Below are 14,295 nucleotides of genomic sequence, written 5' to 3'. Positions count from 1 at the left end.
AAATAGATATTGCAGTGTTTTGCAGCAATACATCACATTCATTGACTTATACTACTGTCACAACGGTAAAACCGACTCCAAACCAAACAAAAGTCATTACATTATTATCAATTGCATACCATTTAGTAGTTTGGACTCTGTTTTATTGTAGAATTAACATAAGAAAACCCGAATAGACCTACAGCAAAGGTAGGGGAGGGGCAAAATTGTAAAATTCTTCTTTAGTTTATTGCAAACATTCAAGATTTTTCACTTAAAAATGCACCAGATACTTTTGGTTCTTAAAAAAGTATAGAAAAATACCCTTATAATCAGCTTGTTCACTTCACTCCATTGCTAGTACATATTCTTGAACACTTGACATGTTTTGCACCCTTGCAAAAGAAATCTTGCATGCTGCATCTAGCAAAAAGAATCAATCACAACACCAAATTTTAAATAAAAAATGGACTCTCAATAAATATCTAACTAAATACAAAACAAAACATACTAACTTATATTACATCTATCACATAGCATAGAACAGTAAGAGAAATGATCTTATCACATACTCCATAATCATTTTAAAAATAATTTTTCTCCCACAACAAAACTAGTTTTCCATACTTAAAAAAGGTAGCCGTTATCTTTCACATTAGACCAAGTGATAAATAGACCAAATCGTAATTGTACCAGAATTAACAGCAGATTGACAGCAAGAGTATGGTTGGATGATTGGGGAATGGACAAACTAAAAATAAATAAAATTATGGCCACAGACGACAATGACATGTTTCTTAACATTCAATTAACCTGTTCATTTCTTACATGTAACAGAGATTGGATGAAGAATTAACAAGTATGCTTACTTCGCAATGGAATGGGTATAATTAAATATATCAAGTTATATACTTTATTGCATAATCTTTTTCTTAACTATGGAGATTACGTTCAATGTCTAAATACTAGCATAGGTAATATTATTAGAACTGGCATTTGAGGTAACATTTCATACATATATCTGAATTAACGAATAAAATCATCAAACAAATTCTAAGAGGTAGCAAATGTTCAGACCAATAAATGTGTTATTGACCTAATGTAAATCTAAATCAAACTTTTCCTACAGAACTAGTCAGCTTTCTTTGAAAATAATTTACAATCAAATTTACACTTGCAAGCCCGAACAAAAGAAACAGTCCAGAGATCCTATTGCTCTAGCTTGGTCACTCTATTGTTCTCAATTTGAGTCTGCACGAAGATCTGACTTAGAGTTACTTGTATAATTTCTACATCTACCACAACCCCACAAACTGAACATGAATATCATATTTCTATAGCAATATAATTTAGTTTGAAAATGACTAGCATTATTGCTAACAAGAACTAAGCTAGACGAACAGAAACATGTTTCTAAGACAATATTGGAGTTAAATATTGTTATTTCTAATGAATCAGGTATTTGACAATGACAAGTATTATAAAGCTAAATACTGACTAAGCTAGAGAAACATGAACATCATGTTTGGAAGAAAATATTTGAGTTGAATCATATTTCTAATGAATTGGGTGGTAGACTTACAAGAATTGAGGTAAACAACATGGATGTTGTGTTTCTAACGGGGCATTGCAAGAAACTTGTGATCAATTGCAGGTTTATTTTCGTTCCTGAAATCAAGCATATGCTGTGCAATTATTTACAAATTTGCGATTGATTGCTAATCTGCTCCATGAAACAAGGAGTGTAATCTGATTTGCTATAGTTAAAAGTGATCAATCAATTGTAAAATTGCAACAGAATATTTGCGATTAATTGCAAATATTTTCTTGCAACACCCCTAAGACAATAGTTGAGTTGAAGAAGAATGCTTTTAATCAATTAAATTATTAGACTATGAGTACGTCCATTGAGTAATAAGTATTACTGCTTACTTGTCATATACTAGATATCATGCTTTCAAAGTCAACAGCTTTGTTTCTAACATGAATTATATCAGCTAAACAAGAACAACATGTTTCCATAGCAATCTAATTTGATTTGATAAAAAATGAGAAATATTATTGCTAACATAAATTAAACTAGACACAACATGAACATCATGTTTCTAAAGAAAAATTTGAGTTGGAGTTTAATATTCATTATGGCTTGTGTCCTTATCGGGGTACATGCACTATAAACTGCACGAAGACAAATGAAAACGCATACACTTCATACGCAGACCTTATGCTCGGAAAGTTTTTACAGCATGATTAATCTCTGACATTTAATCATTTATATTACTAAGAAATACTGACTTCATCAAGAAAGCCATCTACCTACATGATGATGTACTAGTTAGCTAGCTCCACACTGGGAGCTTGGTGCTAGGCATGTGGCAGTGTTGGGCATGGCCCACAACCTGACTGAAACCTACCTATGTTTCAAGTTTCATTTATTTCTCCTCAAGAGATCAAGATAAAAATACATAAAAAAATAGACGATGTAATACAATGAACATCAAATTTAAAGAAAGTGAGGAAGGTAATGGCCAAAAAGGAAGAAACCTTGTGTGAGGCCAACCCATAACAAAAATTGTACTTAAAGAAATATTAAAAACATCATATAATCACAAATTCAATGAGAAATAACAAAAAACATAAACAAACACCTCAAACACCTATGTTAAAGTGGTAGGTCCAGAGTATAGGACTCCACCACTCTCTGAACTACGCATCCGCACAGAAGAAATGTGAGGTAAGGCGTTCCCAGTCGCAGAGCTCACTCCATCAAAATACACCAAAACACTGCTGAGTCTATTGGCCTTCCAGGAATGGAAAAGTGGCAGGAGTTTGTGGTAAAATAGTTTGCCTTAGTCAGCATTCACGCCATATTTATTCAAAGAGTATATTCTTCCTTGATCAGTTGATAACCAGATGTTACATCAGCATAATCTAACCTTAAACTAACTGTGGTAGACATCACATTTCTAAATAAGGGTTGATGAGCGATTCCTGCACTACATGTTTGCAAGGGTCTGAATTGTGAACAAACTCCATCATGATAACGCCTGTTTGGTGCCACCATAAAAAGGCTATGACAACGAGAACATGCCAAAGCTGGTGGCTGCTACCAATGTAATCCACTCTACCTGTATGAATAAAAAACAAAGAAAAATATAAACTATTATTGGTATCAAGATTATAGGTCTCACGAAATGACAATAAACAAAAAATCTACCTGCGAACCTCCAATGAAGAGATGGTATTGAGTTCACCAAATATCACTTATACAGTGCGTCCCACAAAAAACGAAACCGAGATTTATCATAACTTAATCACAAATACAATAGACAAATGACCTACCATTGCAAAGCTTAGAATCTCCTCTTTCATCTGAAATTACTTAGATTATTTCTTATTCACGCATGAGTGAGCAAAAACATTTTGAAGAGGGGATACCAAAAAGTCATTTGGCGGGCTGTATCTGGGTTTAAAAAAGAAAACCACATTTTTAAAAAGTTCAATATCTGCTCTTTAATTTGATACCTCAATTACAGAAAATGATCAAGAAATAACAAAGTTCTGGTTATTTGAAATAAGGCTTGAATTTCAATAATTTCATAAAATTAAGAGGTTCTACAGGCTAGCGTTCAAACTCACTTGACACTCCGTTTTGTTGACGATCAGCCATGCATTAAGTCTTTTGTTAAATTGTTTTTGCTCACTCATGCGTGAATGGGGAATAATCTAAGTAATACCAAATGAAAGAGGAGATTCTAAGCTTTACATTGGTAGGTCATTTGTCTATTGTATTTGTGATTAAGTTATGATAAATCATCGCTTAATCTCGGTTTCGTTTTTTCTGGGACGCACTGTATAATAATACGTCCATAGCGCAGTTACTATGTGCATATACTCAACTGCGTTTTGATACTTGGTATCATATTATTACCCCGGCTGTAGCTGAGCCGCAAAATTAATAGGCGGCAATAGGCGCTAAAGTGTTCAAGGAATAAATCCTACCGGGTACCCATTCACCTCACCTGGGTCGAGTGCAGCACAATGTGGATAAATTTCTTGATGAAGGAAATTACGCCATAGCTGGGATTCAAACCCACGACCCTCTGTTTCAAAGTCCGGACACTAATCCACTGGGCCACTTCTCACAATATTGTACAGAACAGATGTTTCAACATGTGGATTGTGGAAAACTTGCCCTGAACTTCCACTTATTATTTTTTAAAGAAAAGGCTACAAAACCCAATTGTAACTCTCCAGGGTCCAAGGAAGAGTCATAATAGTATCAACCATCATTCCTACTCAGTGCAATTTATTAACATCAAAGCACTGGTCAGATAATGCTCAGTGCACACTGCACATTGGAACAAAATTTGCTCAAAACATAAAACTTAAATACAAATAATGTTTTTTGTCATTATTCACAATTGTCTCTCTTTTTACTTTTTCAATATGATTATCAAAATCATATTTAATTTCATGCTTGTTATAAAAAATAGTATTGCCAACAACTTCCACTGAAAAAGCAACAAGTTCTGTAAGATTGGTCCAAATAACCTAGCACTATCAATATCACTATCAGAATGAATTTATCTCCACATTTGTCTTTCAGCATTAGAAAAGAACCATGTCAGGCATTTTCCGAGCAGAGCATACTAGTAGTTTCATACAATGTATTTCTTAATATTTCTTCTTTTTTCTACATCTACTCACCTGGACAGCATACTTCTGGAAACCTAGTTGCATAGAATATGAGAGCCGTAAATCCCATCAGATATAGTACAATGACCCTGGGTAATATCAGCTACATGAAACAAGATTATGAAACATTAATTGTATGATGTCACTTATAATTGTCATCACAGATTGGTATAACTTTACTTCTCAAATCTAATTAGCAGTTGAGGATGCTGGGGAATTATTTCAACAAAGTTCTGGAAGGTCCTATGTAAAAACAAGACATGTTATACAGATCACAGTCATATGAAACCATAGATTTTTTTTTTAAAATACAATCAATTCTTATTTTACATATGGATTTTGATGAAATTTTCAGCCGTTTGTCAGTTATCCCTGTTATTCATATCAAATTGATATTAGGGTGGGCTGTGCCTCCTATCTTTATACTGTGAGGAAGAACATTTGCAACTTTGCCAACAATGCACATTGTCGATCTAAACTGAACATCTAATCAGAGAGGCAACATGGTTTTAAAAAGGCAAACCTGAAAACATGGGCCTGTTTATCAAGTCATCAATTTGACAAACTTCTTCGTCAACACATAGATAAATTTTTATAATTTTAACACACATTTCTATAAATGTAGGTCCATTAACTTAGACTAATGATCCTTTTGTGAAACTGACCCCTGTCGTCCGTCAATTCCTTACCTTCACTATAGGGGTATTAACTCCCCCATAGAGAAACACCCAATGCATTGTGGGAGCCACGCCAAAACCAACCATGGCACAGAAGAGCATAATCCGACGACTGTACCAATGAGCTGAGAGGTATCTCGGATGTAGCTGAACCAAGATGGTCACTAAGATGAGAGAGGATGCAAGAATGAGGTATACATTCCTCCAAAACTGTCAAAGACAAAGATATCAATACCACATGAGCCAATAACATACTTTGATATGTACAGGTTTCCCCCCCCCCCAATTTTATAGCTATTTAGCATACTCACAAGTTTATAAAACATTTCTCAGGATTTCTAGTGTTCTTTTCATAAGCAGGAATAGCAATATGCAAAGTGGTAATGTTGGAGATAAGTGAAAGTAGTAATTTTGGTGATGTTTGAAATTTGTGAAATTAAAAAAGACTGCAATTATTCAGTTAATGTAGTGTACTTCCGTACTGAGGGGCCAATAAAAAAGACACAGAGAATCATTATCAAACATATATATGACATTTCAACATTTCTGTAATTTAAAAAATAACTAATAAAACAATTCAATAATTCAATTGTATGAGTCTGTGCACTTTAAGTGATAATATTTTGGGATCACAGAAATCAATTTCACCAGTTAACATTGAATGTCGAATGATGTTTCACATGGATTTTTTCATGGAATTTAAACAAATGTGATATCACCTTTAATCAGTTTAACGCCAATATCCTATACCCACAACTACTCATCATAACCTTTATGATTGTTTCAAACTATGAGACAGGGTTGTTACATTCACTTACCGTAAAGCAATAATAAGCATAATATATCCCAGGTAGATAACATCCCATGATTCCTACTGAAATACCAGCCAAGTCAATACCAAACCATCGTTTGTATATCGTTTCATTGCCACCAGAAAACAGGTGAAAAGCAGCAGAGGCAAACATACAAAACTGTCAAAGAGAAAGAAGACGCATTTCAAGTTAATCATTATATATCTCCTGCTAATTAATTTTTAAGTGCAATCGAAATACAAATTCTAGGGGAGCATTTCACAAAGAGGTTTGTCACTGATTTTCACTAATTTGCTCTAAGCCAATCAGATGCAAAGATTTCAATTGCTATAACAGTTGTCAGAGGAAATGACCGCCTATCTACTTCATGAAAGGCTCCACAGGACAACTCCCCATCTGAATGGTAATCCTAAAAATTCTTATTGGCAAAAGAGTTCTTCGGGGAGCTTTCCTGAAGTTGAGATGTACTCAAGGGGATTTCTCATGTGAGAATTGTATCTAAGGAAAAGTGTCCCGTTTTGGAGAAAACACGCTGCATATTTCTGAACAATAATTTTATTTGACATTTGATTAGTATTAACATCAATTTCAAGAGATATGAAATATAAATGCAAATATATGCTGATATAATGGGATCATGATGCAATCATAGATGGTCAGATCAAGGAAAATAAAGACCACTATATTATGATTGAATAATGGAAGGTTTAAGATGACTGATCACCTGATAGCAAGATAGGAAGCCTGTATAGATCACATGATCAAATAGAGAGCCCTGGTAGAACGGGATCATGATGACGTTATCATATATGGTTAGACCAAGGAAGATTAAGAAACCCAGTAAGTGAGTCCATACGTTGATCGTCTCATTGGACCAGGTACAGAAACTGTATCAAGTGAACAATCAAAAAAGAAGACTGCGTTTAAAAAATTAAAGCAAGTTTTCTTGAAATGTCAATGAACAAGGCTGTTGGTTAATTACTGAGGTTATCATTTTCCGATTTGTTTATTTTTTCTTATATATTTAAACAATTTTTGCTATAAATACTCTTATAAAAAAGGTACATTATTGCAGCTGTTGGCATGAGGGACAGGCATGATATTCCCCTCTGAAAAAAAAATCTGAAAAGTAGCCAAGGGTGGCTAAGTCCCTGTCGAAGTCCAAGACGCCCTGGTCGGGGTTACAAGCTCTTTCATAGTAAAGAATTCGAAAGAGATTTTTCAAGGTGAGTCTGCATGATAGCTCTATCATTAGACTTAAAAAAGCAGTAAAAAAAACAGCATAAGAATGTTCTTTGACAAAGGATTACAAATAAAAAAGAAATAAATAAAAATAACAAAAATAATATTAAAAAAATCTTTTAAAAAATATTTTAAAAAATCAGAATTCCAATTTTAGTTGGGAGAACATCATGCCTGGTGGGAGTCAGCAGTTAATACATGTAGATCAATTTTTATTCAATTGAGGACTACTCTTCACAACTTACTTCCTGAATCTGAAGCACTGTAAAAGCTTTAACATAGCAACAAAATGGGGATTTTCAAGGGCTCCTTTTTTCAGTTTCCTTAAGTTTTTTTTTGAGCATTTCTGAGCATTTCGGGAGCGAAATTGCCCAGAGCCCCCATGTAATTTTTCCCTGCTAGCAAAGATCACGATCAATCTCTTATTCTTTAATAGATTCTCACCAAACCTTTATTACATTTCTCTGATTTTTCTGCCTTTGCATACAAATTACTTAATCTGTGGGCTAATTTCCCTTATTTAATATAATTTTTTTTAAATCTCACCTTCTAAAGCACTGTCCACTCGACAAGAAAGCTCTATAGCCATGAGTGATGTAAGGATTCCCTTGCATAAAGTGAGGTATTTCATTATATGAATACAGAGGGATGCCTTTCTTCTCCTTCCTCGGATCCAAAGTCATGTCACGCCAGTTCATCTTCAGAAACCTTTCATGTAGTCTTTAAACAGGTTTGTATTTGCATTCTCAAGGATGGGTGTTGGAGGGGGGGGGGGTTGACACTTCTTTGCCTGGCTGTAGAATGTGTAGATTGAAAGGGGGAAAATCAGTAGATATAATGTAGCTGTAGCACCAATCATATTTAACATTTTGTCTTTTTTTACATTCATTCAATTCAATTTATCAAGTCCATACAGGAAATTTGTTTTTAATATTTACAAAATTATTATAACCATATATTACATAATAAAACATTTTAAAATACATGAATAAAAAGTGGAAATGACAGCATATAGAAATGGTGTATTATTAAAAAATATATAAACATGATATAAATAAATTAATTTCCTACATAAACGTGTTCTATTAGGCTTAGCTCCTCCCTCATCATGCTTGTGCTTGCCCTAAATAACAAGGAAGTGAAACTAAATGAGGATCATATTGCTTTCAAACTTCTTTGAATTTGCTAATTAAGAAATTAGCCTATTTTAGTTTTGGTGATTTTATTATTTCATTTGTATTGATCTAATTGTTGTAACATTTCAAATCTTACTATCTGCTGATTCTTTAGCAATATTTTTTGACAACATTGTTGTTGACAACATTGCCTGGCCTGGCCCTTAGCTAATCAAGACTTTTTGGCCTTGGCCTGGGTTTGGCTTCTGAATGAGTGAATCAAACTCAATGACATTGACAAAGTCAAAGGCAAAGCAACCATTATTAATTTCTTAATTTTTTGTTAAAATACAATTGATTATCACCATGGACCTATATAATTCATAACCCTTTCCTTCACATTTTATTTATTAGTGCATTACTGGTACATCATGACAACACATCACACCATCGCCTGGCTTTTATTTTCAGAGAGAGAGAGCCCAAGGAAACCCGGCACCCCATCCCAGGCCAGGCCCAGCGTTCTCTCCCGGCGCCGCCCGCTCCAGCTCCACCACTGCACTGGCACTGCCACTTACTGCCCCCAACACAGATCCCCACTTAACCCAGAGAGCTCCCGCCTGCGCGGGCGGGAGCTCTCTGGGTTAATCCCCACTCAGCTCAGAATACAGCATGAAAACATAGATGATTTACATACTTTGTGCTCTGCAATGTGACCATTCCTCTCGATAAAATTGATATTTGCACTGTCTTCGTACTTGAAATTTATCTTTTCAGTGCATTAATTTGCGGCAAAATTGACTGATCCCGGAGCTCGAGCGGATTGTTATCATATTTGTCTTGAATGTGATTATAGAGGGCGCCAACATCTAATTCTCTGTGAGAACAGAGTGTATACTGTATCAAAGCATGGACCGATAGGTCCATGATCAAAGTTTGTCAATTCAAATTAAAAAACAACCTAAAATTAATTATTCGCATGCATATGCAATTGATTATAAAGTTGTTACTAAAATTGATCTTTAAATCCAACAATGATTTCATACACTCACTATTTCATTACAATTTTTTGCGGACATGTATAGGCAGTGGCGTAACAGGCGGGGGGGCAGGGGGGGCAAGTTGCCCCCCCTGGCGGATTTCACCGGGAAAATAAAAGAAAAACGGGAAAAAGAAAAAAAAAGAGGGAGAAAGAAAGGGAAAGGGGAAGGAAAGGGGAAAAGGAAAGGAGGAAAAGGAAAGGGAAAAGTGAAAAGAAAACAAAGAAAAAAACTTTTTTTAAATGGAAAAGGAAGGAAAGCGGAAAAATGTACGAAATTAAGAAAAACATATGAGAAAGAGCAAATCATTCCGAAATAGGCCTATGTAATGCAATAGCAGAGTGGGAAATAAATTAAAAGATGACAAAATGGCAAACAATTGCGGGAAACGAAGGTAGAATGTAATTAGTCAAAAGCTAATGGACTGCATACAACATTGTGCTTTAAGCTTGCTAAATGTTATGCAAATAAGCTACCGGGGCTTTGCCCCAGACCCCACGCAGTAGGGGCTCTACATTTATAACATTCATCTATAACGCCCCCCGTTCAATCACTGGCAGACAGGCGGGGGGGGGGGGGGTCTTGGTTCCACACCCAAAAGGAAATAAAATAAATTATAGGAGACAACGTATAATGAAATGAATGGAAACAATAAAAGGTCCCAGAAGGAAAAACCAGTAAGACCAGTATTTTTTTTTACTGGTTTCCAGTAGATTTTTACTGGTTTCCAGTATATTTTTACTGGGCCAGTTGATTTTTAACTGGACCAGTAAAAATCGAATGGAGACCAGTTCCAACAACTGCATTCCAGTTGAAGCAATTAGTAATACCAGTTAAATTGTTTTTCATCAAACTGATGCTACTGGTCCAATAAATGGTTTCCAGTAGATTTTTACTGGTTTCCACTATATGTTTACTGGACCAGTTGATTTTTAACTGGACCAGTAAAAATCAACTGGAGACCAGTTCAAACAAAGTAGTAATACCAGTTAAATTGTGTTTCATCAAACTGGTGTTGTACTGGTCCAATAAATAATGACTTTATTTCAAGTCAGATCATAATTATGACGAATTATGGAAAATGAATCTTGCAATTCAGAGAAAGTTATTACCGTTATCATTTATCATTGTTATCATCATTCTTTTTATAATTAATATAATTATAATTATTATGATCATTGTTGTTTTCATTCTTATTACTGTTATCATTGTTATTGATTTTGTAATTATTATTATTAATATTATCATAATTATCAAGTATGAACATTATCATTAAAATAATTATTTCCTTTTTTAAATGATTAAGATAAATCAAGATATATTCCTCTGATAGAGTCAACTGGTCTAAAGTAATTCATTGTTTGAAATTGAACTGGTCAAGACCAGTAATACCAGTAATTCTGATGATGCTGATCACGTGGTTTACCTCATTTGCATATTTCCTGTTTTTAAAAGAAAAATCAGGATTTAGAATGGAATATCCTTGCAATGGCACTCATTGTTGTTTAAAAACTTTCTAAATAAGTGTGTGAACTAATTCACAATGAAAATGTGTAATTTCATACATCACATTTAAAATAACAGCAGAAAGATTTTTACTAACCATTTTTCCATCACATTTCACTGACCATGGTATATAACAAACCAAATGCATGTAATAAATTGATCCAGTAAGACCAGTACGAGGACCAGTTCGACCAGTTCGAAGACCAGTCAGACCAGTAGAAAATACCAGTAAAGACCAGCTGAAATTGGAAACCAGTGTGAAGACCAGTGAGACCAGTAACAACCACCAGAAACAAGACCAGTATAAAATTCCAGTAGTTCAAGACCAGTTAATTTTTAACTGGACCAGTAAAATTTTAACTGGACCAGTATGACCAGTTAGACCAGTAAACCGATGTTCCAATTTCCAGAGTTACCAGTTAAAATTATACTGGTCTAACTGGTCCAGTGGAACTGGTTTTTCCTTCTGGGGTGTTATTTGCTGAATATAATGGAAAAGTCTATCACATAATTAGAATTTAATTACAATGGGCATTTTTTTTCCAGCTCGCTTTGCACGCTGGCGACTTTTTACAAATTTTTCCCACATTGCAATGTTTTGCTCCCTCAAAATATTTGGTTCATTACGCAACTGGGTTGAATAAATGTGTTGTGTAAAATAAAGCTACATTCTGTATATGCCCGCGATTTGATTAAAATAGCGGCAATCTGCGAGGTTTAAATGGCTTTGATATCAAGCAGTTCCGGGGGCTCCGCCCCGGACCCCAACCGCACAGCACAGCGTATGGAAGGGTTGGGCCATGCATGGCTTCAAAAAGTTCTACAAACAAGAACAACAAAAAAAGGAGAAAAGAAAAGCAAAGGAAAAGTGTAGGATATGATTTTATTTACTGAATAAAAAACAACTCAAAGTTAGATTCTCAGGAAAAGGTGATTTTTTCTCGCTCGCTTCGCTCGCTCGGGACTTATTTAAAGCAGCTTTTTAGCACATGTGCTATACTGCGCCCTTTGGGTTTTTTTTTTTACTCTTCACGCTACTGCCGCAAAGAATCCTGTTCACAGTGGCGCACAGACCACAAAAAAGGAATCTAAAGAGAGAAAAGTGAAATATATTATTCTCTGGATATCATGTCAAAATATATCACAAAATTAGATTTTTGTATTAAAAAGGTCAAAATTTTTGCTCGCTCGCTTCGCTCGCTCGCAACTTTTTTTTTAAAAATTAATTCTGCCTGATACGCAATATCTGGCCTTCTCAAAATAGTCGCCTCATTACACCTGCTCATACCATGATATGACCGGGAAATTTTTGGCTCTTGCCCCCCCTGGCCACCGACCCCTGTTACGCCGCTGTGTATAGGTGATAAAGCTTGATCTACTAGCTGGAAAAAATATCATATACCGTATGTATTTATTTTGCACTTCCCGAAAGATTCATACCAAGTTTAGATCTAGTATATCAACATTAATAAAATACAAATGAAAAAGTGAGTGTAGATATTTAATATATCACTGGCTCCCTTATTTGCACACCTATTACTTTTTGCGATACATTTTATTTTGATATGAAATTGTCATGTTTGTTTTTAAAGTCATAGTGTTGGTTCAATTTTCGGGTGTTTACCCTATAGCTTCCCTTGGATAAACTCTTTCTCCATTTCCATCTTTTTCCGCTCTCTGGTATTTCTTTCCTATGTACAGCTCTTCCTTTTACTCTTCCACTTTCTTCTCATCTTTTCCCTCCTCCTTTTTTTTTTTTTCATTCTTCCCCTATAATGTACATACTCCTTCTACTACTGAAATTCTTCTTCTTCACCATCCTCACCCGCCCTCCCATTTTCCTTATTCTCTTCTTATTTCTCTTTCACTTTCTCCTTCCTCTAAACTATGCTCATTTCTTTGCTAAGTTCATTTGGTGTGACAGAGTACTGTATCTTTTCTCGTTTAACTTTGAAAATTTATTATGTTAACTTTTAATTAACTATAAGGTAAACGATTCTGTATTATTATAAGTAACACCATCTTTTGTTCAATTTATTTATGGTTGTTGTATTTCATTTAATTCCCATTATTCCATTAGATACCCTCTCTCATTCATGTTCTTCCTCTAAAGTTTCTTCTTGCTCTTCCCCTTCTTTTTCTTCACGTTCTTCGTCTTTTCTCTCTCTCTCATTATTCTTCCTATATACTTTTCTCCTAACCCTTCATATCCCATTCCAAACACAGTTTCCTCTTCTTTGTTTCCCATATTTCTGTAACCCGACCTTCTGCCCTGCCATCCTCAATGATTCATTCCCCTTCTTAATTGTTCATGATCTGGCAATCAACATTTTGATTTTATTTCATTTCGTTATTTTGCACAATATTTAATTTTCAATACCTTTTATTCAGATTGATTCTAAAACTCTTGTTTCAGCATATTTTTATACCATGTTATGTAATTATTGCCATTGATGCATGTCATATTGTTTGTTATTTTATGTGATAATTTTGATTGTCTTATGCAATGTAATAATTGTGATTATTTTCCTTCTTTCAAAATATGAAACACAAGGCTGATAATAATATCATATATGTTGTATTACCATTGCATGGTTACATAATTTACCACCACACATATGTAATTCTTACTTTGCTGTTTGTGATTATTATTATACAAACAAAATACCTTACCAATGAGTCTTCGTTATCAAAACATTATGTCTTGTATTTTATATATTGTTAGTACTCTCTTCATGTTTCTCTCTTTCTTTTCAGTTCTCTCTCTCCCACTCTGTTTCTCACTCCTCATGCTATCTCTCTTGCTCTTCTCTGACCTCTTATTTTATGTTCGCATCATTGAATGTATTATTTTAGCCAATGTATAATTTATGTATCATAGTATTTTTCTTGGAACACCGTTCTCAAGCTCATAGAGCTTATGATGCTCCACTCATGTATATATATATATATGTTTATATTAATAAATATGATATGTAATGTTGAAAATGATGTATATATATATATATATGAATAAAATAAATCAATTAATCAATCAATCAATCATGTTTTATCCTGTTATGTTGTTTTATTGTACACTAGTACCTCTATTGCTTTAAATGTATTTTGTCAACAATTTTGTAATTTGGCTTCATGCCACGATTCAAGTTTTATTTGAATTGAATAACACATTCTGTATGATATATATTTTTTTCGTTACTACATATATTTGGTGTAATGATCAGAT

The 14,295-nt window shown here is 34.3% G+C and overlaps 1 protein-coding gene across 1 annotated transcript; it reads right to left on the bottom strand.

The window, feature by feature from the left end:
• Positions 1-287: 287 nt before the first annotated feature.
• Positions 288-9,377, bottom strand: LOC135157460 (progestin and adipoQ receptor family member 3-like). The gene is made up of 9 exons (XM_064112915.1): positions 9,221-9,377; positions 7,955-8,202; positions 6,891-7,053; positions 6,173-6,325; positions 5,367-5,564; positions 4,690-4,780; positions 2,637-3,107; positions 1,816-2,393; positions 288-1,595 (listed from the first exon to the last, which is right to left on the bottom strand). Exons 2-7 carry the CDS (start codon positions 8,104-8,106, stop codon positions 2,938-2,940), a joined length of 927 nt encoding a protein of 308 aa, XP_063968985.1. The 5' UTR covers positions 8,107-8,202; positions 9,221-9,377; the 3' UTR covers positions 288-1,595; positions 1,816-2,393; positions 2,637-2,937.
• Between the last annotated feature and the right edge of the window lie 4,918 nt (positions 9,378-14,295).

This window comes from Lytechinus pictus, chromosome 18, assembly GCF_037042905.1.
Source record: "Lytechinus pictus isolate F3 Inbred chromosome 18, Lp3.0, whole genome shotgun sequence".
Lineage (NCBI taxonomy): Eukaryota > Metazoa > Echinodermata > Echinoidea > Temnopleuroida > Toxopneustidae > Lytechinus > Lytechinus pictus.
Note: the sequence above shows the minus strand (reverse complement) of the source record. Positions and strands in the feature narration are given on the sequence as shown.

Coding starts and splice junctions, on each gene's coding strand:
- LOC135157460 (XM_064112915.1), bottom strand. CDS start 8,106: ATGAACTGGCGTGACATGACTTTGGATCCGAGGAAGGAGAAGAAAGGC. Junction 4,781..5,366: donor TTAATACCCCTATAGTGAAG/GTAAGGAATTGA, acceptor TGTTTCATGTAG/CTGATATTACCCAGGGTCAT. Junction 3,108..4,689: donor TCCAGAAGTATGCTGTCCAG/GTGAGTAGATGT, acceptor TTATTCATACAG/GTAGAGTGGATTACATTGGT.